The sequence below is a fragment of the Phycodurus eques genome, chromosome 1 (genome assembly GCF_024500275.1).
Source record: "Phycodurus eques isolate BA_2022a chromosome 1, UOR_Pequ_1.1, whole genome shotgun sequence".
NCBI lineage: Eukaryota > Metazoa > Chordata > Actinopteri > Syngnathiformes > Syngnathidae > Phycodurus > Phycodurus eques.
In genome coordinates this window covers 51,338,771-51,355,050 of record NC_084525.1, presented here as the reverse complement: position 1 = coordinate 51,355,050, position 16,280 = coordinate 51,338,771, and the positions used below count along the sequence as shown (strand labels likewise).

Genomic DNA, 16,280 nt, shown 5'->3' with positions numbered 1-16,280 from the left:
TACGTTTAACACAACGTCCCAACTTCATTGGAATTGGGGTTGTACATTATTATATAGATTCATCAAACACACACAAATTCCTGCCTAATTTCTACATTAACGATGATTTCCATTGTTTCTTGATTGTTCGTTATGTAATAATCTAGTTTCTACAGATGGTGAATTTTGGGTTTTCATTTGCTGTAAGCTATAACCATGAAAATTATACATCTATATGGAAAAAAAATCATGAAATATTTCACTCTGAGTGTGTGTAGTGCATCTCTATAATACAAGTTTCACTTTCTGAATTGAACTACCGAACTAAATTAAGCTTTTGACATGATTCTAATTGATTGAAACGTACCTGTATACATACAATAGTTTTAACGGTGTTGAAAACACAAGTTAATGAACACACATCAATTTTAAGGGAAATGGCAACAATAAAGAATCTTTATCATCCATTTGAACTCTCAACATTGGACAATAGAAACAGTCACAGATACCAACAAATGTAATGAGCCGTCTGGCCAGTTAGACAAAACAGTGGTACCTTGAGATACATTTGTAAAAACATTTTTATTATTATTATTTACAAATTTATAGCACTGCGATCTGAAATCATCGTTCCCTATTGGAATGAGTGGAAATCCGTTACAGCCCCCCCAAAAAAAAAAATATTGGTAATGTGTTTTTAAATAAGGAAAATAGCACTCTATAATATTATAGAAAAAAACAAAATCATAAAAAAACATAGAGTACCTACAGTAATTATTTTAAAAAAGAAAAATTAGTCATTCTTCGTAGAGGATAAAGAATATATGGCTGTGAGTATTGTTGTATTGTCTGTCTAGATAGTCTGTCTTTTGTGTTTGGGGATCATCTGCCATTCCTCCTTGTAGATTCTCTCCAGTTCTGTCAGGTTGGATGGTGAATGTTGGTGGGCAGCCATTTTCAGGTCTTTCCAGAGATGCTCAATTGGGTTTAAGTCAGGGCTCTGGCTGGGCCATTCAAAAACAGTCACGGAGTTGTTCTGAAGCCACTCCTTTGGTATGTTAGCTGTGTGCTTAGGGTCATTTATTTTTTTATGGTGAACATTCGGCCCAGTCTGAGGGTCTGAGCACTCTGGAGAAGGTTTTCGTCCAGGATATCCCTGTACTTGGTCGCATTCATCTTTCCTTCAATTGCAATGAGTCGTCCTGTCCCTGCAGCTGAAAAACACACCCACAGCATGATGCTGCCACCACCATGCTTCACTGTTGGGACTGTATTGGACAGGTGATGAGCAGTGCCCGGTTTTCGCCACACATGCCACTTATAATTAAGGTCAACAATTTCTATCTTGGTCTCATCAGACCAGAGAATCTTATTTCTTACCATCTTGGAGTCCTTCAAGTGTTTTTTTTTTTTGTTTTTTTTTAAGCAAACTCCATGCGGGCTTTCATGTGTCTTGCACTGAGGAGAGGCTTCCGTCGGGCCACTGTGCCATAAAGCCGACTGGTGGAGGGCTGCAGTGATGGTTGACTTTCTAGAACTTTCTCCCATCTCCCGATTGCATCTCTGGAGCTCAGCCACAGTGATCTTTGGGTTCTTCTTTACCTCTCTCACCAAGGCTCTTCTCCCCCAATTGCTTAGTTTGGCTAGACGGCCAGCTCTCGGAAGGGTTCTGATCGTCCCAAACGTCTTCCATTTCAGGATTATGGAGGCCACTGTGTGCTTAGGAACCTTAAGTGCAACGGAAACCTTTTTGTAACCTTGGCGAGATCTGTGCTTTGCCACAATTCTGTCTCTGAGCTCTTCAGGCAGTTCCTTTGACCTCATGATTCTCATTTGCTCTGACATGCACTGTGAGCTGTAAGGTCTTATACAGACAGGTGTGTGGCTTTCCTAATCAAGTCCAATCAGTATAATCAAACACAGCTGGACTCCAATGAAGGTGTAGAACCATCTCAAGGATTATCAGAATAAATGGACAGCACCCGAGTTCAGTATATGAGTGTCACAGCAAAGGGTCTGAATCCTTATGGCTGTCTGATATTTTAGTTTTTCTTTTTTAAGAAATCAGCAACAATTTCAACAATTAAGTTTTTTTCCCTGTCAATATGGGGTGCTGTGTGCACATTAATGAGGAAAAAAAATTGACTTAAATGATTTTAACAAATGGCTGCAATATAACAAAGTGAAACATTTAAGGGGATCTGAAAACCTTCCGTACCCACTGTATGTATATATATATATATATATATATATATATATATATATATATATATATATATACACAGTACATTCTGATATATCTGTTATGAATCAGTCAGCAGCGGGGTGCAGCTTGACATCTTGTCGCCGTAGCTTCACTGGAGCTCGGAGGCACATAATGTTTGTCAGCTGTTCATATCCAGCATTTTTATATAGGTCACGTATGGAAAACGTGCTTGTTAACAAAACAAAGGCTGGCCCGCAGAGGTTGTACAGGAGGAGCCAGAGAGAGAGCCACACATGACGGTAATCCATCCACGCTTTCCCTGTTGCTCGCGGGCCCGAGTGACTCCCCTGGTGGCATCTCCAGCACCGAGACGCACCCTCGTCCACGCAGCCAAACGGCCACATTATTTACCCTCAGAGCAACGCTGCCCTACCATGCCTCCGCATATTCCCTGTGTGTGTGTGCTCACCCATGACAGAGATGTCATACTCAATCAGGAACAAAGCTTCCTGGCTGCTCTGCATCAGCATGGTCAACGCGTCAGCATGCTTCTCTCTGTTTAGAGGCATGCCGTCTACGCTCAATACTCTGTCGCCAGCCTTCACCGTGCCCTCCCTTGAGAAAGAGAAGAGAGGGAAAACATTAGCGCGAAGATGCTCACGCAAGTGTCCCGACACCAGTTACACGAAATCATTAAACGGTTCCACATGAGCGTTCCATCCCATGTGAGATGAGTATAAGTTTGACCATGTGTTTTGGTACAGCTTATTTTCACGAGGAAGAAGTGTGATTTTGAGTTCGCCAGAGGATGAGCAGTGGCCTTACTGCTGTGGAGAAGACACACATGTTGTGTATGCTACTTTCATGCAGGGCTGAGTAAAGACAACTGCACCTGAAGCACGAAAGTCCTGCTTGTCAACCACCACAAACAATATATCCCACCGGACATCCTGCAATTGTTTACTGTATGTCTGTGATTCCCAACCAGTGTGCCGGGGGGCACATTAGTGTGCTCTTTGAGATCGTCAGGCGGGGAATTCTTGAATTCCACCTAATTGGTTACAAAATAATTCTTTAATTATGACAAATAATGCAGCTTTCAATGCCAGCGACATACAGTAGTGACAGGCAAAAGGTAAAATGAAGATGTGTAACCACCTGTTGCCATTCATAAAACAGATTATAAATTGTGCCTTTCTGTTCAATTAAACTGGGCAAGATTTTGTACCGGCGGCACGGTGGCCGACTGGTTAGAGCGTCAGCCTCACAGTTCTGAGGACCCGGGTTCAATCCCCGGCCCCGCCTGTGTGGAGTTTGCATGTTCTCCCCGTGCCTGCGTGGGTTTTTTCCAGGCACTCTGGTTTCCTCCCACATCCCAAAATCATGCATAAATTGGAGACTCTAAATTGCCCGTAGGTGTGACTGTGAGTGCAAATGGTTGTTTGTTTGTATGTGCCCGATGACAGCTGGGATAGGCTCCAGCACGCCCGCGACCCTAGTGAGGACAAGCGGCTCAGAAAATGGATGGATGGAAGATTTTGTACCGAGTAAGAAAATTTGTGGGTAAATTAAGACAAGATCATCGTTATTTCATCAGCTATACTTTTTGTGACCTTTTTGTTTAGAGGTGTGTCATGAGATTCCGTTCATGTAAAATATGTGCCTTGGCTCAAAAAACATGAGGAAAAAAATAAGTTACTAATCAAAGCTATCCGATTCCAATAAGATGGCATTAACAACTTCAATACCTAAAGCATTGTTAAAAAAAACAAAAAACATTTGGATTTCTTTGTTTTAATATAAAAATCACCTAAATAACTACTCAGAGTTGGGGTTTGATATTAAAAAAATGTGAAACTACACTTCCAGTGGCTTCCATGAAATCACCATTTCAAGACAAAATAGTCTCCATAATGTTAGTTAGTTAGTTATAAGCTGTATTCTTAAAAATCTACTCGTTCATTTGCAATAGTCGATTGTCCTCATAAGAAGGAGGCAAAACACATCTTATACATTGTACATTTTGTAAAAGCTATGTTGAAAACGTTTTTCATGACCGATTGTAGCATAAGATGCACTGAAAACAATTCATTTGTGCTCACAGCTTTATTACCGTGGTCCATACCTGTCAGCGGGACCCCCCGGCCTGACGTGGGTCACCACCAGAGGACGAGACCTGCGCCAGTCCTCATGAAACCCCCCTGAGAAGACCGAAACAACAAACGATTAGTAATCGTAAAGAATAACAAAATAAGATTGAACAACATTGAACGTACCTCTCATGACAAAGCCAAAACTGTTGCCCTCTTTGAGCAAACACATCTCTGTGGTTTTACTTATGACTCCTGATGGATTATGGACTGTGAGAGGAAAACAAATGAGACTGAATTAGAACAGGCATTTACAAGGCATAATATACAGTACATACAGAGAATATGAAGAATAAATATCTACACGCAAATCTGAATAAATGCCAGGTTTTTGTGATGTGTTCACTTGTGCAACCACATTACATCAGCGGTTTTCCTTCTTGAAAAGAAAGTTCAGGTTATAGGTTACATTAATGGTGGGAAAAAAAATAAGAAATTATTTATCTTGGTGGAATTTTTTTCTATCACAAAAACCTTGCATTTGAGCAGGGGTGTGTAGACTTGTTATATGCACTGCATGTACATGTGCAGGCAGACTTGACGTACGTAACGGAGGCAGCTCGTACTCCACCTCCAGCACGACTCGCTCCCCGATGTTCTTCAACAGGCTGATAATCTCATCGTGACGAAGCTTGGACAGGTTGATGCCATTCACTGACTTAATGTGGTCTCCTACATTCAGCTGGTCACTCCTGGTGGGAGGTGATAGTATATTTATGCAAGAATGTCTTTTGAAAGAGTACATTAAGTCACAGAAACACATTTCCAGACGTCAGCTCCCGTCTTCATGTCTTCACTTTGCATTTCTTTTTTTGTTTCAAGCAAATTGCCATATCGCAGAGAGAACTTTTGCAGATGAAAGCTCGTCATCATACAAATGGAAACCCCGAGAATGTCCACGTACATGTCACCTCTCATGTGACAGCTCGAGTCATCTTGCTACTCATTGCCGGGCTAATTAATTGAATGCTTCTGACCTCTTTTCCTTTCTCACCTCCAGGCTACTGCCGATGGACGCTAGAGCAGGCGAACAGACATGCTAACAAGCAGAGCCGACTGGCCTGTCATCCGGTCGGCTCTCATCACACAGTGTCACCGCCAGTCTCTCTCCTGTCTGCCCGCATGACTCTCCACTCAGTAAATTAGCTCACACGTTCACCAAGCATGTCACACGCTGCTTAATCATCACGAAACGTGACTTTTTCCACGACCTTTTGCTGTCGTGTGGCTGGCTTCAGGAAAATGGGTGGGATCAAACTCCCAAACATTCATTTAAGGTGAGTGCTTACGAGTAATGATTTAGCTAGAAGGATGAGAAGTTTTATTGAAGCACATCTTTTTCAAGCTTTCACAGGCCACGGTAAAAGGAAGTGGCAGGTCTGATTTGGACTCAGAGCCTCCAGTTTGACACCTGGCTGTGAACAATACAGGTCGTTCATTACACATCCCAGCTGCTAGATGGGAGCAGCAAAACTGTGGCCACGATCAATTCACATTGGTTTCCTTGCAGTGGAATTACAATATCAGTTGGTTAAGCCAGTTTGCCAATCGTCAAGTGACCCCACAGAAGAGAAGAAAAAGAAGGAAGGGCAATACATTAGGTACAGTCGTGTTTTGCACTCACATCACTCGGTGCCGTGAGAGCAAATGCTATCACTGTGTGCTTTCATACAGTACAATTCTGTTGATGACATTTTTTTTTTAAAAACATGTTTAAAAACATAATTTGGGTGTTTTGGGGGTGGACTGGAACCATTGATGCATTCATTAAAAATTTTAAAAAGTAATGAAAACATAATCAAATGTAATTAGTTACATTACTTAGATAAAGTAATTGAAATTACACTAATTAGACTACTATTACATTTTCAAGAGGGTAACTTGTAATTGTAAGCAGCTACATTTCCCAAGTAATCTTCCCAACACTGATTATCTGACAGAAATATGGATATGAATATAAATCTCATTCAGGTTCTCTGCATCATTATAAAAAAAACAAGCAATCGCAGAATGAAATCTCTATTGGCATCGAGCTGACTTAACACAACACCGAATATGCTCCCGGTGAGCTCGTGTAACATTTGCGGCACAAGCATGTTTGTGCAAGCAGATGTAAGCGGTGTGGACAGCGTGGCGTGGCTACACGCTCTCAGCTGCATCACAAAGTGCACGCAGATCTCACCTGGCAGCCAGCCCACCTGGCCGTAGGTTTGACACTCTGGGCTTGCCGTCCTTATCGGAGCCCCCGGAGATGGTGAGGCCGAGGTTGCTGCCTTCCCTTTTCATCAGGTCCACTGTGGTCACTCCTCGGTACTCCTCTGTGGACCCAACATACGGATGGAGCATTAGCCTCGTGGTCCACACAATCAAACCTTCATTTTTCACTTTCTCTGTCATAAGGAGATAGTGCGAACCATTACTTGAATCAATCTTTTTTTTTTTAATGATGCTAGCATGCGAGTGTCTATTTATTGTCATCATCAAGTCTTTAGTAGGAAGTATCGTGTTGCAGTACTTAAGTAGATCTTTCAGGTATTTACTTGAGCATTTATTTTTCTGACGACTTTCTACTTGGACTCTCTCCATTTGAAAAAATAAATCTGCAATTTCTACTCCTAACTTTGTCAAAATAGGCTTGTAACTTTTTGCGACTTCCATGGATGACGACATGACGTTAAAAAAAAATGTAAAAAGACATCCGTCAACCGTGGTTTGTGATTGACAGATAGATGGAGATATTGGGGACGTGAAAGGCTCCTTCGGAGAAGCAAGATATTTATCGAGGGCCTAATTTAGGAGGATTGTTTGTTGTCATCTGCTACAAGAAAGATTCATATACAGTGGGTACAGAAAGTATTCAGACACCCTTATTTCTTTTTCTTTTTTATATTGCAGCCATTTGCTAAAATCATTTAAGTTCATTTTCCCCCACATTAATGTACACACAGCACCCCATCCATCCATCCATTTTCTGAGCCGCTTCTCCTCACTAGGGTTGCGGGCGTGATGGATCCTATCCCAGCTATCATAGGGCAAGAGGCGGGGTACACCCTGAACTGGTTGCCAGCCAATCGCAGGGCACATACAAACAAACAACCATTCGCACTCACATTCACACCTATGGGCAATTTAGAGTCCATAGCACCCCATATTGACAGAAAAACTGAAACATCACACAGCCTTAAATATTCAGATCCTTTGCTCAGTATTTAGTCGAACCACCGTTTTGAGCTAATACAGCCATGAGTCTTTTTGGGAATGATGCAACAGGTTTTTCACACCTGGATTTGTGAATCCTCTGCCATTCCTCCTTGCAGATCCTCCCCAGTTCGGTCAGGTTGGATGGTGAATGTTGGTGGGCAGCCATTTTCAGGTCTTTCCAGAGATGCTCAATTGGGTTTAAGTCAGGGTTCTGGCTGGGCCATTCAAAAACAGTCACGGAGTTGTTCTGAAGTCACTCCTTCGGTATTTTAGCTGTGTGCTTAGGGTCATTGACTTTTTTTAAGGTGAACCTTCGGCCCAGTCTGACGTTCTGAGCACTCTGGAGAAGGTTTTCATCCAGGATATCCCTGTACTTGGCCGCATTCATCTTTTCTATGATTGCAACCAGTCTCTCTGTCCCTGCAGCTGAAAAACACCCCCACAGCATTGATGCTGCCACCACCATGCTTCACTGTTGGGACTGTATTGGACAGGTGATGAGCAGTGCCTGGTTTTCTCCACACATGCCACTTAAAATTAAGGCCAAAAAGTTCTATCTTGGTGTCATCAGACCAGAGAATCTTATTTCTCACCATCTTGGAGTCGTTTTTTTTTTTTTAGCAAACTCCATGCGAGCTTTCATGTGTCTTGCACTGAGAAGAGGCTTCCGTCGGGCCACTCTGCCATAAAGCCCCGACTGGTGGAGGGCTGCAGTTATGGTTGACTTTCTAGAACTTTCTCCCATCTTCCGACTGCATCTCTGGAGCTCAGCCACAGTGATCATTGGGTTCTTCTTTACCTCTCTCACCAAGGCTCTTCTCCCCGATTGCTCAGTTTGGCCGGACAGCCAGCTCTAGGAAAGGTTCTGATCGTCCCAAACGTCATCCATTTCATGATTATGGAGGCCACTGTGCTCTTAGGAACCTTAAGTGCAGCAGAAATATTTTTGTAACCTTGGCCAGATCTGTGCATTGCCACAATTCTGTCTCTGAGTTCTTCAGGCAGTTCCTTTGACCTCATTATTCACATTTGCTCTGACATGCACTCTGAGCTGTGAGGTCTTATATAGACAGGGGTGTGGCTTTCCTAATCAAGTCCAATCAGTATAATCAAACACAGCTGGACTCCAATGAAAGTGCAGAACCATCTCAAGGATGATCAGAAGAAATGGACAGCACCCGAGTTCAATATATGAGTGTCACAGCAAAGGGTCTGAGTACTTATGGCTGTGTGATATTTCAGTTTATCTTTTTTAATAAATCACCAAAAGTTTCAACAATTAATTTTTCCCCCTGTCAATATGAGGTGCTGTGTGTATATTAATGAGGAAAAAAATGAACTTAAATTATTTTAACAAATGGCTGCAATATAACAAAGAGTTAAAATTTTAAGATGGTCTGAAAACTTTCCGTACCCACTGTATACATTGTGTTTTAATCCAATCTGAAGAAAACACATACAGTTGTTATCATTAATTAATTTAGCACTTTTTGTTAGCTCACAATGTTATCAAAGCTGGAGGATTTTTTTTTTCGAAATCTCATCAGCGGTTTAGTATGCAGGTGAGTGCATATGCATGCATCAAGCCACAGACAGAAAACAAAAGTGATGCACAGACAGTCATGTTTGACTAAATTGTACCTGAAAGGCTGCGCCTCTGGGAGAAATGTGATTGGTCAGATGCCCCGGACTGCTTGTTTCCTTTTGCGTATGGTCCCTCATCTGAGGAGACAGCAAGTAGGTATGTTAGGAGGCACTGTGGCTCAATGCGCAGAGAATCTCTGCGGCAGATGGCCAAATGAACAAACCATTATGCACTTCATGACAGATGCTCGCGCTTTTATAACCCTGAACTGCACCTTGGGTAATGTGGGGGCTGGGATTGGGGTTAAACTTGAATAAGTCAGTTGCTCAATTCGTTATGTACTTTCTGTACTAGACCCAACTCAGCCCTCACCTGGGACCACTACACAAGTCAATGAAAAGGTTAGACGTGTCTTCAATGTGCAAAAAAGTCAATTGAAAAGCATTAGTTCATCACGAGAATGTATTTTCAGCATATGCAAGAGGGTTCTTTGCAACTACTTAAGCCTGAGGATACTCCTGATGCAATAACGTGGTTAATGGACTGTTTTGTGCATGGGGAGAAAATCATTATTTTTAAGTCATTTAGTGGAACTTTCACAATGAGTTCAATTTTCTCTGCAAGAAGAAAGTGTTTTGCTGCTTCCACAGCGGGAAGCATTTCGGAAACACACTGTATGTATGTTAGCAGTGGCCCTGTTGGCTGTCTAAAGCCAAACGTAGTTACACAAGCATGTCAGCAGTCACGTCGACCAGGACACATTGTCCGTTCGACACATTGTGTTCACTGCGCATCACCTTTTCGGCAGCCCGGTACAGTGACGGTGACGGAGCACCGTGTCAAGAGTGATGAAGAGCTGCATGTGTCAAGTCCTCATTGGATCGAAACATTCTTTACAAAGTCATCAAAATCAAAACTCTCACTGTTAGGCTCAACCAAGATCTCTACAGTACTGTATATAATCTAATGACATCCAATATGAGATGTGTATCCAAAACAGACTCAAGACCAACCTTTTTAATTTTGCTTTCACTAAATATTTCATTATTATTTCCCTTCATTTATCTTAGCTTATATTTTTACTTCCTTTACCTATCCCAGCTGTCTTTGGGCAAGTGGGTTGTACACCCTAAACTGGTCGCCAGCCAATCGCAGGGCACATATAAACAAACAATCATTTTCAGTCACATTTACACCTATGGGCAATTTAGAGTCTTCAATTAACCTACCAGGCATGTTTTGGGGATGTGGGAGAAAACTGGAGTATCCTGAGATAACCCACACAGGCACGGAGAGAACATGCAAACGCCACACAGGCGAGACCGGATTTGAACCCAGGTTCTCAGAACTGTGAGGAAGATGTGTTAACCAGTCGCCCACCGTGCAGCCCAACAGACACTATGACATAATTAAGTAGAATGTAAACGAAATTAAATAATGTATTCCACAATATTTGCTTCAATGAACATTGTGATGCTCTTTCTGGTGTGCAAGCCTTGGCCACTTGGAGGCAAGCATACGACTATACGTGGAGACGGTCACTCCTCTGTAAGCCACAGTAACAGTAGCTGTTCTTTGCAGAGTATAAAGAATATATACCTGTGAGTATTGGTATATTGTCTGGCTATAGGTGTTGCTTGTTCAAATAGCTGTTGTTTCTTATCATTAGGCTGAATAGACTTCATAAGGCAAAGTTATGTGGTTGTTTAAAATACGTGATGTATAACTCTCTTCGCGGTGGCACGGTGGCTGACTGGTTAGAGCGTCAGCCTCACAGTTCTAAGGACCTGGGTTCAATCCCCGGCCCTGCCTGTGTGGAGTTTGCATGTTCTCCCCGTGCCTGCGTGGCTTTTCTCCGGGCACTCCGGTTTCCTCCCACATCCCAAAAACATGCATGAATTGGAGACTCTAATTTGCCCGTAGGCGTGAGTGTGAGTGCGAATGGTTGTTTGTTCCTATGTGCCCTCCATTTTCTGAGCCGCTTCTCCTCACTAGGGTCGCGGGCGTGCTGGAGCCCATCCCAGCTGTCATCGGGCAGGGGGCACGGGGTACACCCTGAACTGGTTGCCAGCCAATCGCAGGGCACATACAAACAAACAACCATTTGCACTCACAGTCACACCTACGGGCAATTTAGAGTCTCCAATTAATGCATGTTTTTGGGATGTGGGAGGAAACCGGAGTTCCCGGAGAAAACCCACGCAGGCACGGGGAGAACATGCAAACTCCACACAGGTTTTATGGTAATAATCTTTATTTTCAGCTGTAGTATGAATAACCTGTCTTTGACATGAAGTTGAACCCGAAGTGGATTTCAAACTTGTAGCCCTTCCTTTGCATTTGTCAGTACCCAAGAAGAAGCTCTCAGTTCAAAAAGGTTGCTGAGGACATCACTCCCTCTCATGTGATTTTGCTTCACTGTTGTTTATTCCGGTGGCACGGTAGAGGGTTGGTTAGAGCGTCTGCCTCAAAGTTCTGAGGTCCAGGGTTCGATCCCCGGCCCCGCCTGTGTGGAGTTTGCATGTTCTCCCTGTGCCTGCGTGGCACTCCGGTTTCCTCCCACATCCCAAAAACATGCATGGTAGGTTAATTGACGACTCTAAATTGCCCATAGGTGTGAATGTGAGTGTGAGTGGTTGTTTGTTTATATGTGCCCTGCGATTGGCTGGCAACCAGTTCAGGGTGTACCCAGCCTTTTGCCCGATGATAGCTGGGATAGGCTCCAGCACGCCCGCGACCCGAGTGAGGAGAAGCGGCTCAGAAAATGGATGGATGGATGTTGTTTATTCCATTTTGTTTGATCATTAAACAATAATCACTTAATAAAGAGTAATCGTATAAAAAAAAATTCAATAAAGTTAAAATTTGTATAAAAATGTTTTCAATTACAATAAATCGAAAAATCAATAGAATAATTGATTTTACATATATTGGATGGTGACAGCCCTAGTCACATCTCAAATTTTTGTTCCAAGTCAAAGCAAAAACATTGGCTCAACGACAGCTTGTATCTTGAAAAACTCAAAAGTTTCTGTATCTCATAAATATCTCAAGGCAGCACTATCACTGTCACATATTAATATTACAACCCCAATTCCAATGAAGTTGGGACGTTGTGTTAAACATAAATAAAAACAGAATACAATGATTTGCAAATCATGTTAAACCTATATTTAATTGAATACACAACAAAGACAAGATATTTACACTTCTTCTTTTAACAACATTCAATAAACGTTTGGGAACTGAAAGAGGAAGAGCAAAAACAATACAGGGGGGCAGCCCCAGCAGTTGGGGGCTTTGTGCACCTTGCTCAAGGGCTTCTCGGCTCCACTCGGGAAGTGAGCTGGCAACTCTCCAGCACGTTTTGAACCTGCCATCTTCTGGTCACCAAGCCAAGACCTAACAGCCAAAACTGAGCTCCCCACTATACACACAAGAGGACCAATGGAACTGAACTGCTCTGAGGGCATCAAACTCACAGTCTTTTCTCAGTCTCAGCCACAACAAGTGTCCACATCCATCCACTGTGGAGTTGACTGAGAGGCACTGAGGCTCTGTCAAAGCATTTGTGACCTGAAACCTCTGACATGGATACAAAGAATCAAGAAGCAAACTCTTTGGTTTTTCACCAAGCCGCATGAGTCATAGCTAATTCGCAGAAATATATTTTGTTTATTTTACTGTGATGTAAAGAAAAAGATACATTTGCATAACATGGTATTTTATACACCTCACACACACATCCTCGCACAAATAACCAGCGTGCTAGCCCCAAGGTACGAGCACACATACACATAAGTAACACATTACAAACATGATATCTTGGGAAAACGCCTCAAAGGATTTCTCTAATGTTGTGAACATTGGCACTTATTCCATAGTTCTGGACTCTTAAAAAAAATAGATGCAGTTGTAATTTTCTTGATTTCTGATGACATATTTGATTTTCAGACAGATTTTGGCTTGCCCAAATTTAGGTCGAAAACTGCGGGAGCCTGCTGACATCAGCGATGGAAGAAGAGCACATTTCCTTATTAAACTAGTACATGTTCTGCGGTATTGAAAGTCTGGTTGTTTTTTTCCAGACAAAAAAAGAGAAAATAATTAGGTTAGATACATTTGAGTAGACTTGTTTTGTTAAACTCAACTGCTGAAATGCTTCCTTGCAGAAGGAAGTGCTGCAAATTCATGTCCGTCTCTATACACAGGTTTTGTCAGTTTTTTGTTTTTATTTATAGAATCACTTGTGGCTGTATGACCTTTGAAAAAGAGTTTGGGATGTTGACGCAACACAGGCGTTTGCTTTTAAAGGCTTTTTGTATGTTGATGGCGTCATGTGACTGCAGCGGACTGATGGGCACAGCTAGCTGGCGCCATGTTTGTACCATTTTAATCAATGACACCGTAATAAATTTGTGATTATTTTTAGCATATTAAATTAGCGATTGAACATAATGTTGGGGTGCCACTGTGTTGTTGTGAGTGTGCAATGGTGTTCAAGGTGTAATACCAACTTGAACAAAGCGGGATTTGGAAACTCAAGCAAAATGTTTTTGGTTTTTTTTCCTGAAAAGTTGTCATTTTGGAGATGGGGGGATGCCGCTCGAGAGTGACGATATATAAAATATAAGTAAACACTGCCACTTTGTAGTATAGTACATTCCTTTGTCCACATGAGCTATGCAGCGAATTTGCTCTCCAGTTACGTCGCTGATGTCACAACAAGACATGGCGGTGTATCGATTTTGACAATGAAAAGGGGGTGTTCCAAACCAGGGCAATTAGTAATTTACCGACTGCTCCAAAACGGATTGATATTATTGGAAATGACTGCAATGCAGTTTAATTTTCTTGAGCAAAATTTCATAACGAGAACTTGTTAGTGAACTATAAAGCCATCTGGAAGCTATAGGTCTTTTAATACCACACAGATTACTGGGGGCCTTGCCAGTCCAGCAGCTGTCACTGCAGTCAAAAGGCAACATTAGCTGTGGGTTACGCGGACCCAATGTGCTGCACGTGATGGGCCACCACTGGAGCCTTCCTCCTGAAGGCTTAAGAAGCATCACTCACCCTTAGGATTTTACGCTGAAACTGATTAATAAACAGCCCCGATGGTGACTCTGAGTTTGCCGGGAGAGCTGCTTGTCATTACCATTCTAATTGTGGATTATTTTATGAATATACATAAAATGAGTACATTAAATCCTGGTTTAAAATTAGAGCACTTCCTGCCATCACATTAGGATGTAGGTTAAATATGCGACTAGTGGTGTGGCAGAAATGTGGCGATGAAGTCGTGCTGCTATTTTCAGATGTCAAACTTGATTCTCAAACCCAGGCCCGGTTCAAGTCTATATCGGTCCACGTTACACATGGCAGGATGGCGAGAGGCGCCGGCTGGACACGCTTTCTGACACTCACGTTATTATATTTAGTCTCGACATTCACGTTCAACCGCAGCGTTGCTCTCGCCTCAAATCCTCTCCGACGGCACACAAGATGACACCCGTGACCTGGTGAAGATGAAAGAGTGGCGCTCTTACCATTGCTGTTCTTGGAGTCTCTCCTCAGACCACACAGCATGGCTGCAGCTCCCTTTGGGAAGTCACCTTGTTGATATTTAGTCCACCGGAGGAGTAAATTGGTCGACTTGGACGTTTCACCTGCTCAGATACCAGAGGAACCCCATCTTTGGTCCTTTGGGTTCCATACAGCACACACTCTTTAAGACTTGATCTTCCAAGGGTCTTAGTTATTACTTCGATGCCCCCCCCAAAAAAGATTTCTGTTTTTCCATGAAATCCAAAACAAGGAGATAACTGCATCCCTTTCTTGCCATTCTCTCTTTCCAATGGATTAATCATTCCTTTTCTCATGTGCTCACACAGACTCACACATAACCCTCTCTCTCTCTCTCTCTCTCTCTCACTCTCACTCTCCGACACACACATACACACACAGGCTCTCTCTTTGCCAGAGGGGCTCAGTGAGGCGGGAGCACACCACTGTCACTCCCTCCCCCTACACACACACACACACACACACACACACAGTCTTCATCCATTTGCCAACAAATCAAACACCCTTGATTATATGCGCACATCCACCCGCACACGAGAAACTTTCATATCAATTTCCCAGCACATGCACAACAGCAGACAACAGCATATGCGCAATTCCAGAGGGGTAATCATGTGTGATCACGGGGGTTTCAATGTTGAGAAAGACATTTGGTCCGACATCCGAGCCATCTCAACGGAGAACGTAACAGATCTGTTGGCGCAAGCGTGGCCACACCTGTCGAACCATTTGTCACGCATGCGCATCTCGACGCCTGTCACTTCCCTAGCCGAACCGAGACGAGTCGAACCGAGTCGAGCCGAGTCGAATCGGGCCGAGTCTCCCGCACATGCGGCGGCTTTTCTAACAAGAACGCAAGTGAGGTCAGGCCAATTTCAAGAGGTTACAAACAATTCCTCATTTCTGCACCGGGCCTAATTAGTCAGCTGTTCCACTTGTTACAAAATACTTTGCCGAGGATAATTTCCTCTGGGAGCTTTTTTTTTTTTATTATTCCTCTCTAATAGCCTATTAATCACCAGCTGCATGAAGGGAATCAGGAGATGGAATATTGATGCTGTGCTGATTAAAAACAAACCTCTGGGAGTAGATGACAAAAGTAATGAACACAAACGCTAATCTATATTTTTTTCATTTTTGAGGAGAAATTACTCATGCAAAAAATACAAATAAATGAACTGTACAGAGATTGAATAAATTCCCTTTCACACCAAAATGACAGTTAGAAGCACTGATCTCAATTTGATACAGTGGTGCCTTGAGATACGAGTTTAATTTGTTCCATGACCATGCTTGTAAGCCAAAACACTATTTCAAATAATCTTTTCCCCATTGAACTGAATGAAAATTCCATTCATACGTTCCAGCTTCCCCGCAAAACCAAACAAAAAAATCATTTGTAATGTGTTTTGAACAAGGAAAATGGTACTGTATAATATATTATACTTTATGAAAACAGTAATAGCATAAATAAATACAATGTAAAGTATTAAACAGTTTGTCCCTCATGACTTAACGCTTCAATTCATTGTGGCGCTCCTTCTGGTGTGCCCGCCTTCACCACTGGGGGCAG

The 16,280-nt window shown here is 42.5% G+C and overlaps 1 protein-coding gene across 3 annotated transcripts in view; it reads right to left on the bottom strand.

Moving 5' to 3' along the window:
- The window catches only part of LOC133413775 (glutamate receptor-interacting protein 2-like), a 42,168-nt gene extending 27,120 nt beyond the window's left edge, over nt 1-15,048 (bottom strand). For all 3 annotated transcript variants that reach the window (XM_061698556.1, XM_061698565.1, XM_061698575.1), the window contains exons 1-7: nt 14,671-15,048; nt 9,178-9,258; nt 6,518-6,653; nt 4,882-5,027; nt 4,462-4,545; nt 4,311-4,386; nt 2,655-2,800 (exon numbers count right to left, since the gene is read on the bottom strand). In XM_061698556.1, the coding sequence (XP_061554540.1) occupies nt 2,655-2,800; nt 4,311-4,386; nt 4,462-4,545; nt 4,882-5,027; nt 6,518-6,653; nt 9,178-9,258; nt 14,671-14,710 (709 nt within the window). In that variant the 5' untranslated portion in view covers nt 14,711-15,048. The remainder of the gene's footprint in view (nt 1-2,654; nt 2,801-4,310; nt 4,387-4,461; nt 4,546-4,881; nt 5,028-6,517; nt 6,654-9,177; nt 9,259-14,670) is intronic.
- Between the last annotated feature and the right edge of the window lie 1,232 nt (nt 15,049-16,280).